We start from the raw sequence: 18,682 nt of genomic DNA, 5'->3' as shown, positions 1-18,682 counted from the left end.
ATTTTCATTGTGAAAAGGCCTGGGAATAATACCTAACTGTAGGCCTGTGGGAATGTGTTAAGATCCCTTACAGGTCCAAAGTGAGATACAGGAGCCTCATTAGATTGACCAATACCTTGGCCTGTGGAGTTCCTAATCTTTTTTTTTTTTTTTTTTTAAGATTTTATTTATTTATTCATGAGAGAGAGAGAGACAGAGACAGAGACACAGGCAGAGGGAGAAGCAGGCTCCATGCAAGGAGCCTGATGTGGGACTCGATCCTGGATCTCCAGGATCACACCCCAGGCTGCAGGCGGCGCTAAACCGCTGCGCCACCGGGGCTGCCCTGGAGTTCCTAATCTTACATGAAGTTTATGTTGACATACTTCCTATCCATTGCACTACTGTTCCCAAGTAAACATATTTTTAGTAGACAAAGATGGGACTGAAAAAAAAATATATTTTAAGATTTGATTTATTCATGAGAGACACACACGGGGGGTGGGGGGGCAGAGACATAGGCAGAGGGAGAAGAGGGATCCATGCAGGAAGCCTAATGTGGGACTCGATCCTGGCACTCTGGGATCACGCCCTGGGCCAAAGGCAGACGCTCAACTGCTGAGCTACCCAGGCGTCCCTGAATATATATTTTTAAAAAGATTTATTTATGAGAGAGAGGTGGGGAGGGGCAGAGGGAAAGAATCTCCAAGCAGACTCCCCACCCCCGAGGGTAGAGCCTGACGTGGGGCTCAATCCCATGACCCATGAGCTGAAACTAAGAGTTATATGCCTGACTGAGCCACCCTGGTGCCCCAGGACAAAATAGATTTTAAACACTCAGCACATGGAGAGCATACTTTTAGATTCGAAACCAGATCTTCTAGTTCTCTCTAGTTACTATGACACTAGGTGCCATAGAGATGTGCAGATCCTATTGTGACCTCTCATTGGTGTAGGGATGCTGCAAGTCTCTGGCTTCATTGTTCACCAAAGCCTGGCAGGTCTGGCTGCTTCCCTTCATGCACCAAGTGGTGGAGATGCCATCCTCCCCTCTGGAACCAGCTGTCTCCAGTCTTGGTTTGCCCTGCTAGTCAACAAAAGCAGGGCTCACCAGGGGACAATCTTCCTGGTTGCCGTGTAATCTGTAATCTGAGCAAGCGAAGGTGAGTGTTGTGAGATGGGCAGCAGCAGCTTCTGAAGTTTCAAATGGGAGCCTGAGCATTTACTTCTCAGAAATCATAGGACTGAGGTAACTTTTCATACAAAACAACAACAACAACAACAAAAACAAATAGCACTCAGTGGTTTAGAAAACCCTTTCACTGCACAAGTAAATGCATTGTAGTATAGCCTCATTTTCCGTTTTGCTAGTAGTCGGTGGTGTCATCATACTAATTTCACATGCCTGTTAACTGGGATAGGAGGAATGAGCTTGAATTCAGGAAGGACTTCGGTTTGATCCCAGCTCCTTTTTCTTTTTTTTTTTTTATTATTTTATTTATTTATTTTTTTTTAATTTTTTTTTTATTTATTTATGATAGTCACAGAGAGAGAAAGAGAGGCAGAGACACAGGCAGAGAGAAGCAGGCTCCATGCACTGGGAGCCCGACGTGGGAATCGATCCTGGGTCTCCAGGATCACGCCCTAGGCCAAAGGCAGGCGCCAAACCGCTGCGCCACCCAGGGATCCCTCCTTTTTCTTTTTTAATTTTATTTATTTATTCATGAGAGACACAGAGAGAGAGGCAGAGACACAGGCAGAGGGAGAAGCAGGCTCCATGCAGGGAGCCTAACGTGGGATCCCCGGACTCCAGGATCACTCCCTGGGCCGAAGGCAGGCGCTAAACCACTGAGACACCTGGGCTGCCCCCCAGCTCCATTTTTAACTTTCTAAGTGACCTTGGCCATATTACTTAAATCTATCAATCTTCATTTCTTCACAGTCAATGGGACCCTGCTTGAAAGTGACTTAGCCTGGTGTGCCCAGGTCTATAGACTTCAGTCTGGCGCTCTTCCTCTGTACCACACTCCCACGGTGAACTTGAGGACCTTCTGTTCTTGCAGAGGTGCTGCTGAGGCTCTTTTGAGTCTCTTTGTAGAGAGGAAAGCACCTGGGAGCCGATAGCACTCCATTTTCCAAAGTGAAAATTCAGCAGGAGCATCCTAATCAGCCAGCCACTCTCCCTCCACCCCCCAAATGCTATTCAAAGTCATCATCTATGAGAGATGCTGAAGACACATGTGACAACTGTTGCACCTGAGTGAAAGGGATAATGATGACTGTACTGAAGCCACAGGACACATGTTTTCGAGATTGTTCCAAAGTTGGAATAATTTTTACTTGATGGTACCTAGGGATGACCCTTGGTGAATCAGCATTTCTTCTGTTAAAACCAGCCCTTAAAAAAAACAAAACAACAAAAAAAAAACAGCCCTTGTGGGATGTCTGATGTCTAGGCTTGCTTTATTTATTTATTTATTTATTTATTTATTTATTTATTTATTTATAAATATTTTATTTATTCATGAGAGAGAGAGAGGCAGAGACACAGGGAGAGGGAGAAGCAGGCTTCATGTAGGGAACCCGACGTGGGACTCGATCCTGGGTCTCCAGGATCACCCCCTGGGCTGAAGGAGGTGCTAAACTGCTGAGTCACCCTGGCTGCCCCTAGGCTTTATTTATTTTTATTTATTTATTTATTTATTTATTTATTTATTTATTTATTTATTTATTTATTTATGATAGTCACAGAGAGAGAGAGAGAGAGAGAGGCAGAGACATAGGCAGAGCGAGAAGCAGGCTCCATGCACCGGGAGCCCGACGTGGGACTCGATCCTGGGTCTCCAGGATTGTGCCCTGGGCCAAAGGCAGGCGCTAAACTGCTGCACCACCAGGGATCCCTATTTATTTATTTTTTTAAACAGTACACGTTGTTGTTGTTTTTTAAGATTTTATTTATTCATGAGAGACTTAGAGAAAGAGGCAGAGACACAGGCAGAGGTATTCTTTTTTTTTTTCTTAATTGTTTTTTTATTTTTATTTTTATTTATTTATGATAGTCACGCAGAGAGAGAGAGAGAAAGAGAGAGAGGCAGAGACATAGGCAGAGGGAGAAGCAGGCTCCATGCACTGGGAGCCCGACATGGGATTCGATCCTGGGTCTCCAGGATCGCGCCCTGGGCCAAAGGCAGGCGCCAAACCGCTGTGCCACCCAGGGATCCCCCAGGCAGAGGTATTCTTATAAAATGTGGTCTTACCCGTTTTAGAATTCAGTCAGGGCTTCAGCTCTGGCCCCGGGTACTTCTCATGGGAAAGAGTCTTCATCTTCTCAGCCCTAAGACATGGTCCTCTCATATGAGGTGGAGTGACATTCAGGGAACAGGAGTCTTTATGTTCATAGTAGGAAGTCCCTTTACCAGGTCTTCAGCAGCAGCAACAGTAGGCTCCTGGCCCCTACTCCAAGCTCTTTTTTTAAAAAAAATTTTTAAATGTTTATTTATTTATTTATGAGAGACACAGAGAGAGGCAGAGACACAGGCAGAGGGAGAAGCAGGCTCCCCGCAGGTAGCCTGATCTGGAATTCAATCCAGGGATCCTGGGATTATGCCCTGAGCTGAAGACAGGTGCTCAACCACTGAGCCACCCAGGCATCCCTACTCTGAGCTCTTTTCAGGTTTCATCCCCAATGTCTACTCTGAATGCTTGCTCATTTGTATTTAAACATGCTAGAGATGAGCACACGCCAAGCCCCAGTAAAAAAAGAAAGCCCGCCAGAGAAGTCTTGGACTTCCTGAGTGGTCAGTTTTTGAGGTTACTAAGAAGCTAGTGCCTTTGGACTAGTTAGTGGTTGTTTTGCTTTCTGGTTGCTTATTGTCCAGATGTGCAAATGTGTGCTTAGTAAATCTGATGCAATAGTTTTGTGTCCCTGGTGTCTCTACTTTTCCAGGATTCCTTGTCTGAAACTTGCTCTTTATCAAGAGGTTAATAGTTATCCAGTCAATGAACTATGGGATTGAATTCACCCAGTTATTAAAATGAAAAGGATGAAATTTGTGTGTAAGATTTCCTGAGGAGTGGTAGTAGCAGAGTTCAGAGGAGACCTCAGGCCATTTCTTGTATAAACTCAGAAGCTGTTGACCTAGATAATGTGGTTTCATCAGAGTTTTGGGAGGCCTCTCTCATCAGGTGCCTTGTTGGGTTAGGGCTGATTCAACCCCACCCACTACTCCCAGCATCTGGCTCAGCCAGGATCATCTAGCATCTGCAGTGAGGATTTTCTAGCTGCAGTGGTCACATGTCTCTTCTTGGAAAGAACAGGTATTCCCATTTCCTGGCACTGCCAGAGGATTAGGGCCAACTCAGAAGTCCTCAGGTATGACCTGCTCATAATTATCTGTGGGTTCACTGGATTTTGTCATCTTCCTCAGGGTTTCATAATCACTCAGCTGCACATTTTCTTCAACAACTTCCTCAGTAAGAGATCATCAACATTTGAGGCAGCCTTACATTTCATCAAACACTATATGCACATTAGCTCATTTAGTCCTTAGAGCCTATTTAAAAATGTGGGTCAAAGGGAGTTACCCTATTTATGGATGAGGAGATTCAGCCTTTAGGGAGTTATGACTTATCTACAGCGATGTAGCTACTCAGCATTGGGAGTCCAGATCTCAAACCCAAATTTTTATAGTTCTAAAGACCATATTCTTTGTGTAAGGCCCAGCTGCCTTTCCATTCCCAAAGGTGAGGTGAGTCTATAGCAATAATCAACAGTTAGCAGGAGCCCAGAATTGGTCCCAGTAAACCGACAGGTCCATAAGCGTCACTCCCCTGCCCCCATCTACCTTCCAGCCTCCCTGAGGTCTGGGAGCCGAGCAGGGCCAGTCAAGTGACTGTTTACTTAAGACAAATATGGCACTTCTTCTGCACATTGATTCACTGAATGACACACAAAACTGGCCCTTGGTGTGGGGTTTGCCCTTGTCAATGCTGGATTGTAAACCGTGCCAAGGAGAACAAATTCTTCTCCACACCACATCCGGAAACAGGGCTTCTCCCTCCTGTTGAGAGTTTCCTGGTGTCCTAGTAAGGTTTGAAAAGCTCACCTGGGGTATCTTTTGGGGCAGACTAGCTAGTAAACTAGCTAGTTGAATGAACTGGGTTCATTCTCAATTCCTTTTGTAGCGTTTGTAGAATTTAACATTTTTTATTAAGTGTTTTCACATCGTTATCTTATTTGATCCTCCTAGTGTTGTGGAATGGAACGCTGGGCAGATATTCATTCCTACAGGTGAAAAATGTAGAGAGAGATTTGGAGGCTCAAGATCTGTACCTTCCTGCTCCCAGTTTCTTCCCTCTATAGTAGCTCTAGGGTTCTTTGTTCCCAGATCATATATAGGGTTTATAACTAGGTTGTTAGAATTTATTTTTAGGTAGACATGTATTCAGAAAAGAATTTTTAGGTAAACAACCCACTTATATATATCTGCTGAGGCCTGATAGGACTGTGTGGCAACATTAAGAATTGACTTGGCCTGATTATGGTATTGGTAAACAGAAAAAGATATTTTCTCACTTAAACATGAAAGGCCTTTAGGGCATATAGAGAAGGAAGAGATGCTATAATCCAGGATAGAGAGTCTGGGATTCTTGTATTTTGTGTTTATCTAAAAACATTTGTGGGGCACATAATGCCCATAGTTTCTGCGAGAGGTAATACATTATTTTTGAACTGTGACCCTCTTAAATGTTGCAATAAAAGTGGGCAAGGTGAGATCATAGACAAAGATGTATACAGTTATTGAACCCAAAGAGTGGAACACGTAGGTACACACCCCTGGGCCGTGGGAAGGAAGCTGCACCAATGACCAGAAGTAGACCTTCAGACAAAAGAAACTGGAGTCTTCATTCCTTCTAGTGCTGGCTATAAAAAGTAATAGAGCCCCATGGACTGCCTGCCATCACAGCTACATGGGTGAGGAGCAGTCTCCCGGGGTGGGGAGGCAGGGGAAGTTGATGGAAAACTAGGCCTGTTTGGAGGAGTCAGAGGGGGCCAGGGATTGCAGGGAGACCCTGGGCCTTCTGGACCCAGAGACCAGGGTAGCAGAGAAACACAGCTGGGTAAATGCAGAAGCCAGCCTAACTGGGCCCTATGGGATGAGAAGGGCCTTGGCCAGCTTAGAGGCATGGGAAGTACAAACAAGTCATTAGTTAGAAAATCCAAACCATAAGAGAGAAGGGAAGAAGGAAGGGAGGGATATCTGAAGAAAGACAAAACCAGATTATATACCAGTTAGAGGCATAATACCAAATTTTTAAAAAATTTCCCAATTAAAATGTTTATTATTTTATTTGGTATTTAATTACCTTTTTTTTTTTTTTTTTTTTTAGTAATCTTTTTTTTAGTAATCTCTACACCCAGCATAGGGCTTAAACTCACAACCCCAACCAAGACGGAGTCACATATTCTTCCAACCAAGCCAGCTGGATACCCCTGGTAAATTAAACTAATATTTTCTTGTCCACCCCCATTTAGCTAGCTTTCTCAGGCATTCCATCTGTGCATCTACAGCAGTTACAACCCAAGTTGGAGACTGCCCAGGGTGCTGGCTTGTATGTGATTTGGAATATGGCACTGGACTCTGAGAAACTGAGTCTGAGGGAGTCTTGATAATCTGTCTTTGTAAGAAGCTTCTTATTTAACTGGGGAAACATGATGACAGCACTTGTGAAAGCCAAAGAATAATCGCCTCTTGTTAATGTGATGCCAGTTCTATACAGCAGTAAACTCTGAGCTAGGAACAGCCTTCTGGTAAGCAGGCCAGGGACTCCTTGTGCCCAACCAGAAGCTATTTAGCAGGGAGGGGTGGGAGCTATGGCCAACCCAGTACAGGAGTCTGAGCAACCACTTACTACCTTTCCTTTGGCTGTTTCCTCCTCTGCGCATTGGGATAACAACACCAGCTCATGTTGTGGGCATCTATAGCTGGTAGCTGGTCACGTCAATTCCAGTGTCAGGTAAGAGAATTGTTCTAATTCCAGGGAGCTGTTTGCCTTGCATTTTCTTTTTTTCTTTTTATTTATTTATTTTTTTATTTATGACAGTCACACACACACAGAGAGAGAGGCAGAGACACAGGCAGATGGAGAAGCAGGCTCCATGCACCGGGAGCCCGACGTGGGATTCGATCCCGGGTCTCCAGGATCCCTCCCTGGGCCAAAGGCAGGCGCCAAACCGCTGCGCCACCCAGGGATCCCTGCCTTGCATTTTCTTACCCCTTCCCCCACCTTGCTCTCTAGTGCTGGCTGACCTCTGCAACCTCCTCCCTTCTTCAGTAGTTTCTCAGGGCAAAGAAGAATCAAAATGGAAAAGAATTATTATGGATTGTCTTTATTGTGCTTTTTTGTCTTATTTCTTAATATTTATTTTTGAAAATATTTAATTTATTTATTCATGAGAGATCCAGAGAGAAAGAGGCAGAGACACAGGCAGAGGGAGAAGCAGGCTCCATGCAGGGAGCCCGACGTGGGACTCGATCCCAGGACTCCAGGATCACGCCCTGGGCCAAAGGCAAGCGCTAAACCGCTGAGCCACCCAGGCTGCCCTTAAGATGTATTTAAAGAGAGAGAAGGAGAGCCCAAGTGCAGGGAGAGGCAAAAGGAGAGGGAAAGAGAAAATTTCAAGCCAACTCCTGCTGAGTGGGATGCCTGACATAGGGCTTGAACTCAGAGATCATGACCTGAGCCGAAATACAAGAGTCAGACACTTAACTGACTGAGCCACCCAGACACCCCTGTGCCTTTTTAAATCACCAAATGGGGAATGAGTGATAATGTAGTCCTGTCTGGCAGCACTGCACTGATTTTCTGAGGTTTATAGGACGTGAGGGTCCATGGAAGAGGATTTAATATCTTTGAATATGTCTCTTCTTTCAGGAGCCCTAGTGCCTTGAGCCTGCAATTTATCAGGAACAAAGGCTTTGAAATGAGTGTTCTGGATCTGCTGGGCAGGTTCATAGGAAGGAACTTCGTTTGCTGGAAGGAACGTTGGTGATGGGACATTTTTTCTACTTCTATTAGATCTGGAGTGAGACTAAAAGCCTGTATCAGATGAATAGCTAGTACCAGAGTTATGGAGGTAGATTTTATAAACAGAGGGTTACAGTTTTCTGGAATTAGAACACACAGGGCATATGAACCTTTCTGAAATTTGTAAGAGCAAAGTAAAGGCCCAAGTGACTCCCTGTGGACTAGTTAGTGCACTGCAGGCTCTTAACTTATCTTGTTTGCTTGGTCTACTTCCACTCTGTCTCCATCTCTCTTCCTCTCTCTTGTCCCCTGTCTTCCCCCTTGTCAAGAGAATTGGGCCACTATATATAAAAGAAGGAGCCAATTAGCTAAAAAGTCAAACAAGTGTTTATATTTTGCCAAACTGCCTTCCTGTTATCATCAATATATTTAGATACTTTGTTTTTTTTTTTTTTGTTTTGTTTTGTTTTTACTTACATACTTTAAGATTTATTTCTTTATTTTAGAGAAAGTGTGCACACATGAGTGCAAGCCAGAGGAGGGGCAGAGGGAGAGGGGGAGAGAGATCCTTAAGCAGACTGCTTGCTGACCACAGAGCCCCGCATGTGGGATTCAGTCTCATAACCCTGAGATCATGACCTCAGCTGAAATCAAGAGTCAGATACTTAACCAACTGAGGCACCCAGGTGCCAGTTTGACTTACATACTTTTGCACATGCTTATAGTCAGCATTTTGAGACCTTTATGTAAAATAACTCTATGTAGACTTTTCCATGGTGGATATAGCCTATCAACTATCAACTTGTCCCAGCTGTGCCATGATTCTATTGTTTACCCTGTTCGAGCAGTCCTACCCTGTATTGTTAGGCTGTGTGACTTTTTTCTTTAATGTCCTAGTATGGCTACTTAACCGTTTTGGTACTGATTACCAGTAATACTTTTTGAAGTGTATTTCCCAGAGTGGAATCCTTTTTGTGTGTTTGTTTTTCAACAATGAAAGGGGGAGAAGAAAACCTAAGCAGACTCCAGGGGGAGTGAGACAGCTTCTTGTTTATAATGAGGAGTTGAAGTCTAGAAAGGTTCTACATTTATGATTTGGTCCCTGATTTTCTAGGAATTCCAGTGGTTCCTGCAAAGAGAAAAGGATTCGAGTGTAGAGGCCAGTCAGACAAAGTTTGGACACATAGCTTTTCAGAGAATGAAGTAGACCTTGTTTCTGACATTATAAGGTAGCTTCTTCATGTTGCACCACACAGCCACTTCCTTGAAGAACAGTGACCAGGCCCCAGGGATGGACACAACCTGCCTTCCCTGGGCCCTGCTTGTGTGGGTTGACTATACTAATGGAGCCTTCTCTAGTATGCCCATCTCTGCAGATGGTGCTTTTAGTTCATATTAAGGACTCAGGATTCTTGCCTCTGAGTGGAGTAGGCTAGTATCTTTCTTTCAAAACAAAATTGTTAAATCGTGTTTTGAGTTTAGAAAACTATTGAAGTAGTCAACAGCAGATTACTTTTTGTTGTCCACAGGTGCCTTGTTGTTGGCAGTATGCATGAGACCACTGCCTGCCTTCCTCCTTTCCTTTGGATTTCTTTTTTAAGTTTTTATTTATGTAAGTAATCTCTACACCCAACTTGGGGCTCGACTTATGATCCTGAGATCAGGAGTTGCACATTCTTCTGACTGAGCCAGCCAGGTGCCCTTCCTTTGGATTTTTTTATTCAGCAAATGTTTGTTGAGAACTTGGTATTTTCTGGGGTCTGGAGCTCCACCACTGATACAGACAGCTGTGGCCCTGCCTCTGGGGCCAGAGTTGGGCCTCCTCCCAGGTGAGGGGAAAGGTGTACCTGAAGGGAGATTGACACAAATAAAGTCTTGATGAGTGGACATCTGTGGAAGCTGGCCTTCCCACATTGGTATTTAAAAAAAAAAAAAAAAAAAAGATTGATTTATTTTAGAGAGCATGAGTGAGCGGGAGGAGGGGGCAGAGGAAGAGAAAAACCTAGACACCAGGCTGAGCACAGAGCCCAATGAGGGCTCGATTGTAGGACCCTGAGATCATGACCTGAGCCTAATCCAAGAGTCAGATGCTTCACTGAATGAATTACCCAGCACAGACACCCCTCCCCCTTTTGTATTTTTTTAAATATTTTTTTAAATTTTTTTTTTTTTATTTATGATAGTCACACAGAGAGAGAGGCAGAGACACAGGCAGAGGGAGAATCAGGCTCCATGCACCGGGAGCCCGACGTGGGATTTGATCCCGGGTCTCCAGGATCACGCCCTGGGCCAAAGGCAGGCGCCAAACCACTGTGCCACCCAGGGATCCCTGTATTTTTGAGAGATGCAAAAGGCCCTGTTGCTCCGGCAGGACCACACCCTCACAGACTGTGCTGTTATTACCAAATGAAACAATAATCAGATTTAATCATATATATAGTCACTATTGTGCAGCATGATAACTAGGTGCAGGAGGTTTACCTAAGTTACTATAACTAGTAACTTAGACAACCAGATTGCATTTATCCTTTGCCCACTTTTAGTTTCAGCTGCAAGCAGCATGGGAGCTGGGCTAGGTCTTTGGCTTGGCCACATGCACCTGCCACCTGTCTAGCGATTCTGGGACCTTTTACTCTGCCCCCTTCCCTCCACTGGGTGGCCCAGAGTGCCCATCCAGCACCCTCTTCTCTCAGCAGCCTGACTGCTGAATGGCCTGTTATAAATCTTGACTCTCAGGATCCCAAGGACATAGAGCTCAGATATGTTCTTTCGTAAAGATCTGTAAAAGGTCAGCACAGACAAGCTGGTGTGGGGCTCATTCTGCAGCCAACAAAGTCTACCTTGGCCCCTCGGTAAAAGAACACAGGGATATGTAGCTGGGCAATCTTATGGTATCTCTCTGGTCTGTCCTATTTTACTTTGTTCACATTGTTCCTTGATCTTGAGGGTCCTTCTCCTCCTCCACCCCAAATGATGTCTGTCATTGAGGGTCCTGGGTAAGCCGTCCCTTCTCCAGGAGACCTCTTTTTTTTTTTTTTTTTTAAGATTTTGTTTATTTCATGAGAGACACAGAAAGGGAGAAACAGGCTCCCCCACAGGGACTGTGGGACTCTATCCAATCCCAGAATCCTGGGATCATGCCCTGAACCAAAGGCAGATGCTCAACCACTGAGCCACCCAGGCGTCCCTCCAGGAGACCTCTTTGAATACTCTGCTCCACGTGATGACCACCTAACTTTGCATTCTGGACTTAACATTAATGGACCATACAGTTAGTTCATCAGCATTTTTGAGATGAGAGTATATCTGATTTGGATTTAATAGAAGGTCCCATTTTCTATATATTTTGGGGCTTTTTCTCCCCCAATTTCATTGAGGTATAATTCACAAGTAAAATTACAATGTATTTAAAGTATACAATGTGATGATCTATAATCATGGATCTCCATAATTTTTTTTAAAAGATTTTATTTATTTATTCATGTGAGACACAGAAAGAGAGGCAGAGACACAGGCAGAGGGAGGAGAGCAGGCTCCATGCAAGGAGCCCGATGTAGGACTTGATCCCCGGAATCCGGGATCACGCCCTGAGCCAAGGCAGACACCCAACCACTGGGCCACCCAGGTGTCCCATGGATTTCCATAATTGAATAAAAAAATCCATCACCTCACATATTCTTTGGTGATAATGCTTAAAAGCTACACTTCTCAGAAAATTTCAATTACACAATAAAGTATTATTAACTCTAGTCACCGTGCTGTTGATTAAATCCTCAGGCCTTACTCATCTTATAACTGAAAATTTGTACCCTTTTACCAACCTCTTCCTATTATCCCCACCTCTAGCCCCTGGCAACCAGTCTCTCCTTCTCTTTCTCTTTCTCTTTCTCTTTCTCTTTCTCTCTTTCTCTTCTCCTTTCTCTCTCTTCTCTTCCCTTTCTTACTTTAATTTATTTGACAGAGCGAGTATAAGCAGAGGGAGGAGAAGCAGGCTTCCTGCTGAGCAGAGATGTGGCTTAATTCCAGGACTCCGGGATCATGACCTGAGCAGAAGGCAGTCGCTTAACTGAATGAGCCACCCAGGCACCCCTCCTGTTTCTATGACTTAAATCTTTTCTTTTTATTTTTTTTAAGATTTTTTAAAAATTTATTTATTCATTAGAGACAGAGAGAGAAGCAGAGGGAGAAGCAGGCCCCATGCAGGAAGCCCAATGTGGGATTTGATCCCAAGACTCCAGGATCCACACCCTGGGCCAAAGGCAGGCACTAAACCGCTAAGCTACCCAGGGATCCCAAATCTGTTCTTTTTAGATTCCACAAGTGATACCATGCATATCGTTTTTTTTTTTTAAAGATTTTATTTATTCATGAGAGACACAGAGAGAAAGAGGCAGAGACACAGGCAGAGGGAGAAGCAGGCTCCATGCAGGGAGCCCGATGCGGAACTGGATCCCCGGACTCCAGGGTCACGCCCTGGGCTGAAGACGGCACTAAACCGCTAAGCCATCAGGGCTGCCCAACTATGTCTTACAATATCCGAAAAGATAAAAAAGATATAATTACATGCCTAGAGAAAACTCAGGATATATGCTAACATATTAGCAATGATACGTCTGTGGGGTGAGATAGAAGTTGGTTTTTCTTTTCTTCTTTATACCTTTGAAGGACCATTACTTGTACTTTTTTGTCCTCCTTGACACCTATTTTTCTTGGTGGAACATGTAGAAAATGCTCAATAAATAGACACTGGTTGAGGTAAGAAATGAAGGTCTCTTCTTTCCTTGGCTTAATTTGGTAGCTCTGGTTTTATAGGTTATTATAGCTGGTGTACCTGTGCTGCTCTTCGTTTGGAAAGTTCCCCAGATGAGCTGCTGCTGTGCACTGCCAGAGTAGAGGCCTCCAAGGGTGGGGGGTTAGCTTGTATTGGACCCTATTTTCCTGGCTGACAAAGGCTCCGCCCTGGTAGCAGCAGCATCGAGAACTGATGCACCAGCTTGTATGATTTCCTTCAGCTTGGCAGAGTCAGGAGTAGGCTGGGGCTGGTCCACTTGCTTGGTGACTCCATGTACCTGATACAGCTGGTCTGTGGAGCTGCTGGGAACGGCCTGGTTTACTGCTCCCATTTAGTGCCCTGCTCCCTGCTCTGCACACAAAGCCGCCCTGCTGGTGAGAACAGTGACGACAGCTGGGATGGGCCAGAGCTGCTGTGCCTGCTGCTGCTTTTTTGTTTTTAAGCTTTATCTATGTGGTTATTTTGTATTTTAGGTAATTTTTAATTTTGATAGAATTTCAAACATATAGAAACATTGTAAGAATGGTTGAAAGAACTCTTATGTACCTTTTATCCAAATTCACCACCAGCATTTTGCCTCATTTGCTTTTACTTGCGTATCTCCTTGCTCCTTCCCCCTAATATGTACACACACACACACACACACACACACACACACACACACTTTTCTGAACTGTTATACAGTAACTTGCAGTGTGCCCCTTTACTTTTCAAAACTTCAGGATATGTTTCCTAAAACAAAGACATTTATATAATCAGTACAATTTATAAAAACCAGCAAGTTCAATATTAGTACAGTGCTGTTACCTAATCCACTGTCCATATTCAAATTTTGTCCATATTCAAATAATGGTCCCCGTAATGGCAGAGCTTGATTTTTAAAGAAAACACTTCTAAGGCACATGAGTGACTCCTCTGTTCTATTGGCTCAGAGGAAAGCAGTTCCAGCAAGTGTTTGGGGGAACGGACTGCCATGGGTGCCGTATCACCAGCTCCTTGTGTCTCCTCAGGACCAGAAGAGTGAGCACAGCAAGAATCACACTCAGCAGCAATGTCAGCGGAACTGGAGACCTCAGAGGCGGTGGATGAGTCGGAGAAAAGGAGCTCTGGGGCCTCAGATAAGGAAAACCACACCAGGTGAGGGCTGGGGGCTGACGGTGTTGAGTCCTGTGGGCCTCAGACACCAGGGTGTGGTCAGGGTCATCCCACCACCCACAGACACCCCTGACTGGAATTGCAGAGATATATATCACACGCCACCCTGGGCTTCTGAGCAGTTACCCCCTGCTTCCCTAGGGAGTGCTGAAGAATGGAATTGGTAGTTCAGATCCTTTTTTCTTTCTGAAACCCTAAGTGTTTTGTCATCTGTGCTGAAAAAGGGTCATCAGACAAACCTGGCACCTTTTCCAGTGTTTTCCACCCCCTAGAATGTAGGAGTAGCTCTGACTCCAGAGTTTTTCCTACTGGGTAGGGACAGTTCTTGCTAAGCCTTGAGTGACCAGAGCCTCTTTCCCATTGTTCTTCTTCTCATTGTAGCGCTGTCACTGACAAAGTGCTGTTTATGTCTTGAAATAATTGCTAATAATAAATGATTCTTAGCATGTAGGTGGTAGGAACTAATCTCTTAGAAAAGCTAGCAAAGGGTGGGCTGTGAGGGACCAAGGTTTTGTCATTCTAGTGGATGGATTGTGTGGACCACGTGAGCTGCTCATCTTTTGGGTCATGCGGCCTTTGCCTTGTCACATATGGTCTGTGGCACCTGTCGGCATACACCATCTGTGTCATTTTAAGTAGTACAAATCTAGGTCCTGGTTCCCACTGCCTTGGCCCCTCTCATTCTGATCCTACACCTGGGCCCAGTGACATGGAGACCTGCACAGGCTGTGGGTCAGGGTGGGAGGAAGGTGGCAAGGGAGGGACATCCACAGTCCGTCACAGCACGATTCTGTGAAACACGTTCGCAAAGACTGGCTGCTCCCTGGAGAAGCCAGCAAATATTGGTGGGATCAGAAGTGTGTGTTTCCTCAGGCACACGGTGGCCACAGAGACCAAGCATTGTTCATTTGGGGGGGGGTTCACAGAGACACGGACTGTTCAGGAACAGGCCCATCATCCCACATGGCGCCCACGTCCTTGGGGCCCATTCACATTTGCCTGCTCCCCAGCCAGACTGTGTTAGTGCTGCAGTGGAGTTTTGAGTAGCTTCTGCCTCCAGCTCAGCGGGGGCCACCCTGAGACCGAGCAGGGCTAACACACACGCACTCACACGCCCATCTCCACAGGATGGCTGACCTCTCCGAGCTCCTGAAGGAAGGGACCAAGGAAGCACATGACCGGGCAGAAAACACCCAGTTTGTCAAGGACTTCCTGAAAGGCAACATCAGGAAGGAGCTGTTTAAGGTGGGTGCCCTTGGTCCTGGATGGGGTCACTTTGGGGGCCTTGGTCCCATGAGGAGGATCCCCTTGGAGCTGCTGTGAGGTGGCAGCTGGGCCTTTTCTCACCCGCTCGCCACTCCATTGATAGCAGACTGCGGTTTCATGTGGCTTAAATAGAATAGCATCGCAGTGATATGCAGGAAGCAGAAGTATCCACGTTCCAAAGAATTCACCATGTCATTTCTTTAAGGAACATGAAGTTTCCTGGGTGTGAAATGATTCCTTGTATAAACATGGGCTTCTGGGGATCGGGGTGGTGGGAGCAGTGGGCTCATGAGACATGCTCGCTGGGCAAGGCCTGCAGCCCTTTGCCATGGTCTCCCCTTACCCTCAACAGCTGGCCACAACTGCACTTTACTTCACATACTCCGCCCTCGAGGAGGAAATGGAACGCAACAAGGACCACCCAGCCTTTGCCCCCTTGTACTTTCCCACGGAACTACACCGGAAGGAGGCACTGACCAAGGACATGGAGTATTTCTTCGGTGAGGACTGGGAGGAGAAGGTGCGGTGCTCTGAGGCTGCCCAAAAGTATGTGGAGCGGATCCACTACGTGGGGCAGAATGAGCCAGAGCTGCTGGTAGCCCATGCCTATACCCGCTACATGGGGGACCTCTCGGGGGGCCAGGTGCTGAAGAAGGTGGCCCAGCGGGCCCTGAAACTGCCTAGCACGGGAGAAGGGACCCAGTTCTACCTGTTTGAGAACGTGGACAATGCACAACAGTTCAAACAGTTGTACCGGGCCAGGATGAATGCCTTGGACTTGAACCTGAAGACCAAGGAAAGGATTGTGGAGGAGGCCAACAAGGCCTTTGAGTACAACATGCAGGTACTGCTGGGACTTGGGCTGGAGGGGGGCCTCTGATGGTAAGAGCCAATCCAGAGCTGCCCAAACAGGTTTCAGTGCATTAGGCCAGATGAGCTGTGGGCTGCCAGAAAGTACAGGACCAAATCGGCCAGAGGGCATGAGCCCAGTGATGGCTCCGCTGTTTGACAGGTGCCCTGTGTGCTTACTTTGGGGAGGGTGAGGTCCTAGCACTGAGGGTTCAGAGAGAATGAAGCTGTCTCCTTTTCTCTCACCACAGGATTGTCTTGAGTGGATTTCCTCCTTTTTTAGCAAGGGTTGCTATGAAAAGTCTCACTTGATAAGTTCACAGAACTAAGAGTGAGGAGAACTCTGTTTACAAATGACTGTTAGATGCAGCCACGCCTGGGGAGGCTGATTCTGTCCCGGGGCCCAGGCCAGCCCTCAGCACCAGGAGTGGCCAGCACGGGGAGTGAGGCTCCAGCCCCAGTTGCAGGCCTGTCCGATTAGTCTGACATCAGCAAGCCTGCTGGGGCCTCAGTTGTCCCATGTTCCTGTCATTCAGTAAAAATACCTAGGCACTGACAATGGGAAAGTGCCAGCGCTCACAGCGTGTTGTGGGGGCAGCGCTTTTGTTCTGTCCTCATTGTTTCTCCCTGGGAGTTCCAGCTGTGGGCTGTGTTGTCTGGTCAGTGTCCAGGGTGGAGCCACCAGAGTCAGCAGTGGTGAGATGCTGCAGCACAGGTGTGGTCCCACTTCAAGAGCTGTGCCAGGGAGAAGCGTGAGGTCGCTGTGGTGGTGCCTGCTGCTCACTAGGGCTGCTGATTTACTGGTTTGCTCTCCTGAGCAAGTCTTGCTGGTTCTAGCTCCCTCCGCTCAGGGGAAGAGAGAGATTTCTGAGAGCAGAGTGTATGCAATCCAGTGATGTCTGTTCATCCCCTGCTCCTGCAGATATTTGATGAACTGGACCAGGCTGGCTCCTTGTTGGCCAGAGAGATCCTGGAGGACGGAGTCCCAGTGCACGATGGGAAGGGAGATGTGCGTAAATGCCCCTACTATGCTGCTAAACCAGACAGAGGTAGGTCTTGCCTGTCCCAAAGTCTCATCCCAGGGTGTGTCCATGTTCCCCACTGATGCCATGTCCCCTGTTGGTGCCACCACACAGGTGCCCTGGAGGGCAGCAGCTGCCCCTTCCGAACAGCCCTGGCTGTGCTGAGTCAGCCCAGCCTGCAGTTCATTCTGGCCGCTGGTGTGGCCCTGGTTGCCAGCCTCTTGGCTTGGTACTACATGTGAAGGACCCATCATACCACGTTGGCACCCTCTTCCCAAGTGACCACTGGCCTGCCCCTGCCTCCACCGGTGACTGAACTACCACCTCAGGTGACTGTTTTTTAAATGCTGGGTTTGAGAAAACAAGCAACCAATAAAAGCCAGACGCTAAAGCCTCTGCCTGTAGCGTCCTCTGTGGGCTTGATGCTGAGCTGGCTGCAGCCATGAGGCTTTGGCTCCGGGAGCAGCCAGTGCAACTCAGCAGGCCAGCCTGGGCCTCTGGAACCAGCTCTGCTCCTGGGGCGTCCACACTGCTCACCCTGAGGCTCCTTCCCTCACTCTTCTCCTGTGTTAGCATTTAGGTGGGAACCTTTCCTCTGATGGGCATAGTGCAGCCGGCAAGCCCAGGCTGCTGTAGCTCTGTGGGAGGGAGGGAGCCTCTCCTGGGGGAGGAGAAGGGGTGGCTTGCACCGTCCTGAACCAACCAGTCCTCATCCCTCTCAAGCAGAAACCCTGGAGAGGGGGTCTATTTAGCCATGGCCCATCGCCTGCCTCCCTTGACCTGTGTAAATGCTACAGCACTCAATAAAGTGGACTCTGACAGCTGCCTCCCTCTTTTCTGGCGAGAACATTTTCCTCCTCAGCTACTCCTGCCCTTCTCATGCTCCCGACACCCCTGGTCACCTTGCAGCCCTCCACCCAGAGCAAGACCACCTCATCACACAAATTTGATGTGATTCTCAGAAGTACTTTGGAGGTTCCCTACTTTTTGAAATTTGTTTATAAATAAGGATTTTTAAAAGTGCATATACTTGTATTATGCAACAATTCAGGGTCTAAAATACAAATACGAACTTAAATATTTTTATTGATAGGAAGTTGTTTCTTGTTTAATATATTGAGGATCTGCAAAAGTTTTATTCAGAAAAGGGTTAAATGGCAGGGAAAACTTTGTCTTCCTACTGCTGACCCAGCCTACCCATTTTCACAGTTCAGATGAGGATGGGGGTGGAGCTGGCTCAGAACCAGGGGGGCCGACTGGCTGCCCCCCACCCCCCAATTAGCTTTCATACCAGAAACCCCAACCCCAGTGGCTGTGTCTGGCTTAAGGGGGAAAAGGGTATTTGCCTACAGGCAAATAGGGTGGGATGACCCGGAGCTCAAGCCAGGGGGACTCCAGCCTGCAGACTGTGTGGGCAGAGACCATGGCATGGAGATGGGTGAAATCAGTGTCAGAGATAGGAAGGTAACCTTCTAGTGCAATGAAGTCAACTCCTACCCCAGTCTGGTCCCAGCTAGAACCTGGGGCTGGTCTACACTGGGTTTTGGCGTCACCCCTGGGCAGTCAGTATAGCAGAAGCACGAAGACCCTG

The 18,682-nt window shown here is 46.8% G+C and overlaps 1 protein-coding gene across 5 annotated transcripts in view; it reads left to right on the top strand.

Annotated features, from left to right (window-relative positions):
* HMOX2 (heme oxygenase 2) overlaps nucleotides 1-17,912 on the top strand; it is a 31,982-nt gene extending 14,070 nt beyond the window's left edge. For 2 of the 5 annotated variants that reach the window (XM_035717271.2, XM_025416665.3), the window contains exons 2-6: nucleotides 13,810-13,936; nucleotides 15,082-15,199; nucleotides 15,573-16,064; nucleotides 16,992-17,118; nucleotides 17,206-17,912. In XM_035717271.2, coding sequence (XP_035573164.1) covers nucleotides 13,851-13,936; nucleotides 15,082-15,199; nucleotides 15,573-16,064; nucleotides 16,992-17,118; nucleotides 17,206-17,333 — 951 coding nt within the window. In that variant the 5' untranslated portion in view covers nucleotides 13,810-13,850 and the 3' untranslated portion in view covers nucleotides 17,334-17,912. Of the gene's footprint in view, nucleotides 1-952; nucleotides 1,229-6,936; nucleotides 6,997-13,809; nucleotides 13,937-15,081; nucleotides 15,200-15,572; nucleotides 16,065-16,991; nucleotides 17,119-17,205 lie in introns of those variants that run through there. The other 3 variants (XM_025416664.3, XM_025416666.3, XM_035717268.2) reach the window with 3 other exon arrangements.
* Nucleotides 17,913-18,682: the final 770 nt, after the last annotated feature.

The sequence above is a fragment of the Canis lupus genome, chromosome 6 (assembly GCF_003254725.2).
Source record: "Canis lupus dingo isolate Sandy chromosome 6, ASM325472v2, whole genome shotgun sequence".
In the NCBI taxonomy this organism is placed as follows: Eukaryota; Metazoa; Chordata; class Mammalia; order Carnivora; family Canidae; genus Canis; species Canis lupus.
Note: the sequence above shows the minus strand (reverse complement) of the source record. Positions and strands in the feature narration are given on the sequence as shown.